This window comes from Miscanthus floridulus, chromosome 7, assembly GCF_019320115.1.
Source record: "Miscanthus floridulus cultivar M001 chromosome 7, ASM1932011v1, whole genome shotgun sequence".
Lineage (NCBI taxonomy): Eukaryota > Viridiplantae > Streptophyta > Magnoliopsida > Poales > Poaceae > Miscanthus > Miscanthus floridulus.
The window spans coordinates 45,656,504-45,658,873 of NC_089586.1; the positions used below are offsets into that span (position 1 = coordinate 45,656,504).

The 2,370-nt window shown below is 43.4% G+C and overlaps 1 protein-coding gene across 1 annotated transcript; it reads left to right on the top strand.

Annotated features, from left to right (window-relative positions):
• Positions 1 to 307: 307 nt before the first annotated feature.
• On the top strand, positions 308 to 727 carry LOC136465447 (uncharacterized). The gene has a single exon (XM_066464174.1). The coding sequence runs from the start codon at positions 308 to 310 to the stop codon at positions 725 to 727; it is 420 nt and encodes a 139-aa protein (XP_066320271.1).
• Positions 728 to 2,370: the final 1,643 nt, after the last annotated feature.

Genomic DNA, 2,370 nt, shown 5'->3' on the forward strand with positions numbered 1-2,370 from the left:
TGGTACCAATTGGGATAAAAGTTTGCCTTACGCTGAATTTTCATACAACAACAGTTACCAGAAGAGTTTCAAGATGGCACCTTTTGAAGCATTATATGGACGAAAGTGTAGAACACCGTTATTTTGGAATCAGACAGGTGAGAGTCAAGTGTTTGGTCCAGATGTGCTTAGAGATGCCGAAGAACAAGTGTAGATGATTAGAGATAATTTAAAAGTGGCACAGTCTCGCCAGAAAAGCTATGCGGATACTAGGAGAAGGGATTTGGTTTTTCAAGTAGGAGATTATATGTATCTCAAAGTGTCACCGATGAATGGCATAAAGAGGTTTAGCATGAAAGGTAAATTAGAACCAAGGTATATTGGTCTGTTTAAGGTTCTTGAGAGAAGAGGTGAAGTTGCTTATCAATTGGAACTACCAGAAAGCTTGTCAGGTGTGCACGATGTTTTTCATGTGTCTCAACTCAAGAAGTGCCTTTGTGTGCCTGAGGAGCAATTGCCTTTGGAAGAGCTCAGTGTGAAAGAGAACCTCACATATCTAGAGTATCCCATTAAGATATTAGAGACAGCAGAAAAGGTCACTAGAAGTCGTGTTATACGGATGTGCAAGGTACAGTGGAATCGGTACTCAGAGGCTAAGGCAACATGGGAGCAAGAGGAGGATTTGAGATCAGAATATCCACAACTTTTTGAGCCATCGGCAGAATCTCAAGGACGAAATTCATCTTAAGGGGGTAGGTTTGTAACACCCTGAAATTTTCATCCTTTTGAAATAGTTTAAATTGATTTAAATATGCAATTGTGTGTGCATTCAAATGTAGGGAAAATAATAATCTTGTCAAATTAAAATCTAACATAAGGCTAGACACATGATGTTGCATACATGCTGCTGTACTTTATTAATTTGTAATATGTAGTTTTTGTCTCATCTCTCTGTATTCAAAATTCTTTTGAAAGGCTTTGGAAAATTCAGTTTTCAGAAATTGTCAAGGGAAAATGATTATGCTCCTCTCTATTCTCTAGCCCAATGGCTTGCTTCCAGCACTGCTGTCGTGGCCCAACCTCCATACAGTGTTGTCCTCTTCCTCTCTCTGTTCTTGAGTCAGACACAGTCAGTATGAAATCCCGAAGCCGTTCTTCATCGTCCGAGTGCCAGGCGCGCCTATTCCCTTCTCTTTGGATTGCTGCCATCTCAGTCCCGTGCCTACGTGCTCAAAGGGCTTGACGTGTCAACCACCATCTCCATCATATTTCTCATGATGGAAAGGAAGCTGCAGCTTTCCTTTGTTAAGGGCGTCCAAATCCTTCTCGATCTCCATCCTTTAAATCTCTAGAATGACCCTGACTATAAAAGCGATGCGCCGCACACCACTGCCCTTTCCCGACCCCTTTGCAGCAGTCGCAGCACCCGTAGCTCTCGCGCCGCCGCCATGAATCCTCGCTACTGCTACCGCACATTGACCCACTCATGCGTAGCTTCGCCTCCATTCTCAACCCTGTGCCAAGGTTTGTGCCGAGGTGAAGAAGCCGTCCTAGCCCTTCTTCCTCGCATGTTTGCTTTCTATCGCTCTCACGCCTTTGCCGAATGTGCAGGAACGCGTTCATCTGCCCCATCAAGCTGCACATCATCTACATTTCATTTATGTCCATGAAACAACCTTAGGTGAGTTCATGATCGTCCATTTTATCTCCCGGTATTTTTGCTTTGGCTTACCTCACTTGGAATCGCCGTATCCATGAGCGCTGGCAAGCTCCTCGCCGCCATCAATGGAGACCACCGTGCCAGAGTAGAGCGTGCAGCCATCTCTCTCTCTCTCTCTCTCTCTCTCTCTCTCTCTCTCTCTCTCTCTCTCTCTCTCTCTCTCTCTCTCTCTCTCTCTCTCTCTCTTATACTCTTTCAAAGACCTTCAGCCGTCCAGATCGAGATCGACGCTCCAGATTAGAACATACCCTTTCGCCGGCAGTTTTTCTAAAGAGAACCTTGGTTTTCAGATAATAAAACCCACAGTCCCTATGCAGTAATGCAAACCGAATTTTGTTTCTTTTAATTCAAAAATAAGTTCATAGTAATTTCTAGATTGTCATCCGCAGCTTATAATTAACATATCTTCTCCGTTTTAAATCCGATTTCGGTGATTCTCGCGTCTGTGTGTTTGTAGTGACGTGTAGAATATTTTTATAGGCTTTGAAACATGTTTTCCCTCTATTGGTGTACTGTTCTAATCATAGCTCTTGTTTGCTTGTGCATGATTGCGTGGATGTATGTGTGTTGCTTTGATGATGATTATCAAGTATAGGCGGTGAGTTTTACTACGTTGATCAAGGCCAATACTTCGATGATCAGCAGGACAAGCATGAGTTCGTTGATCAAGG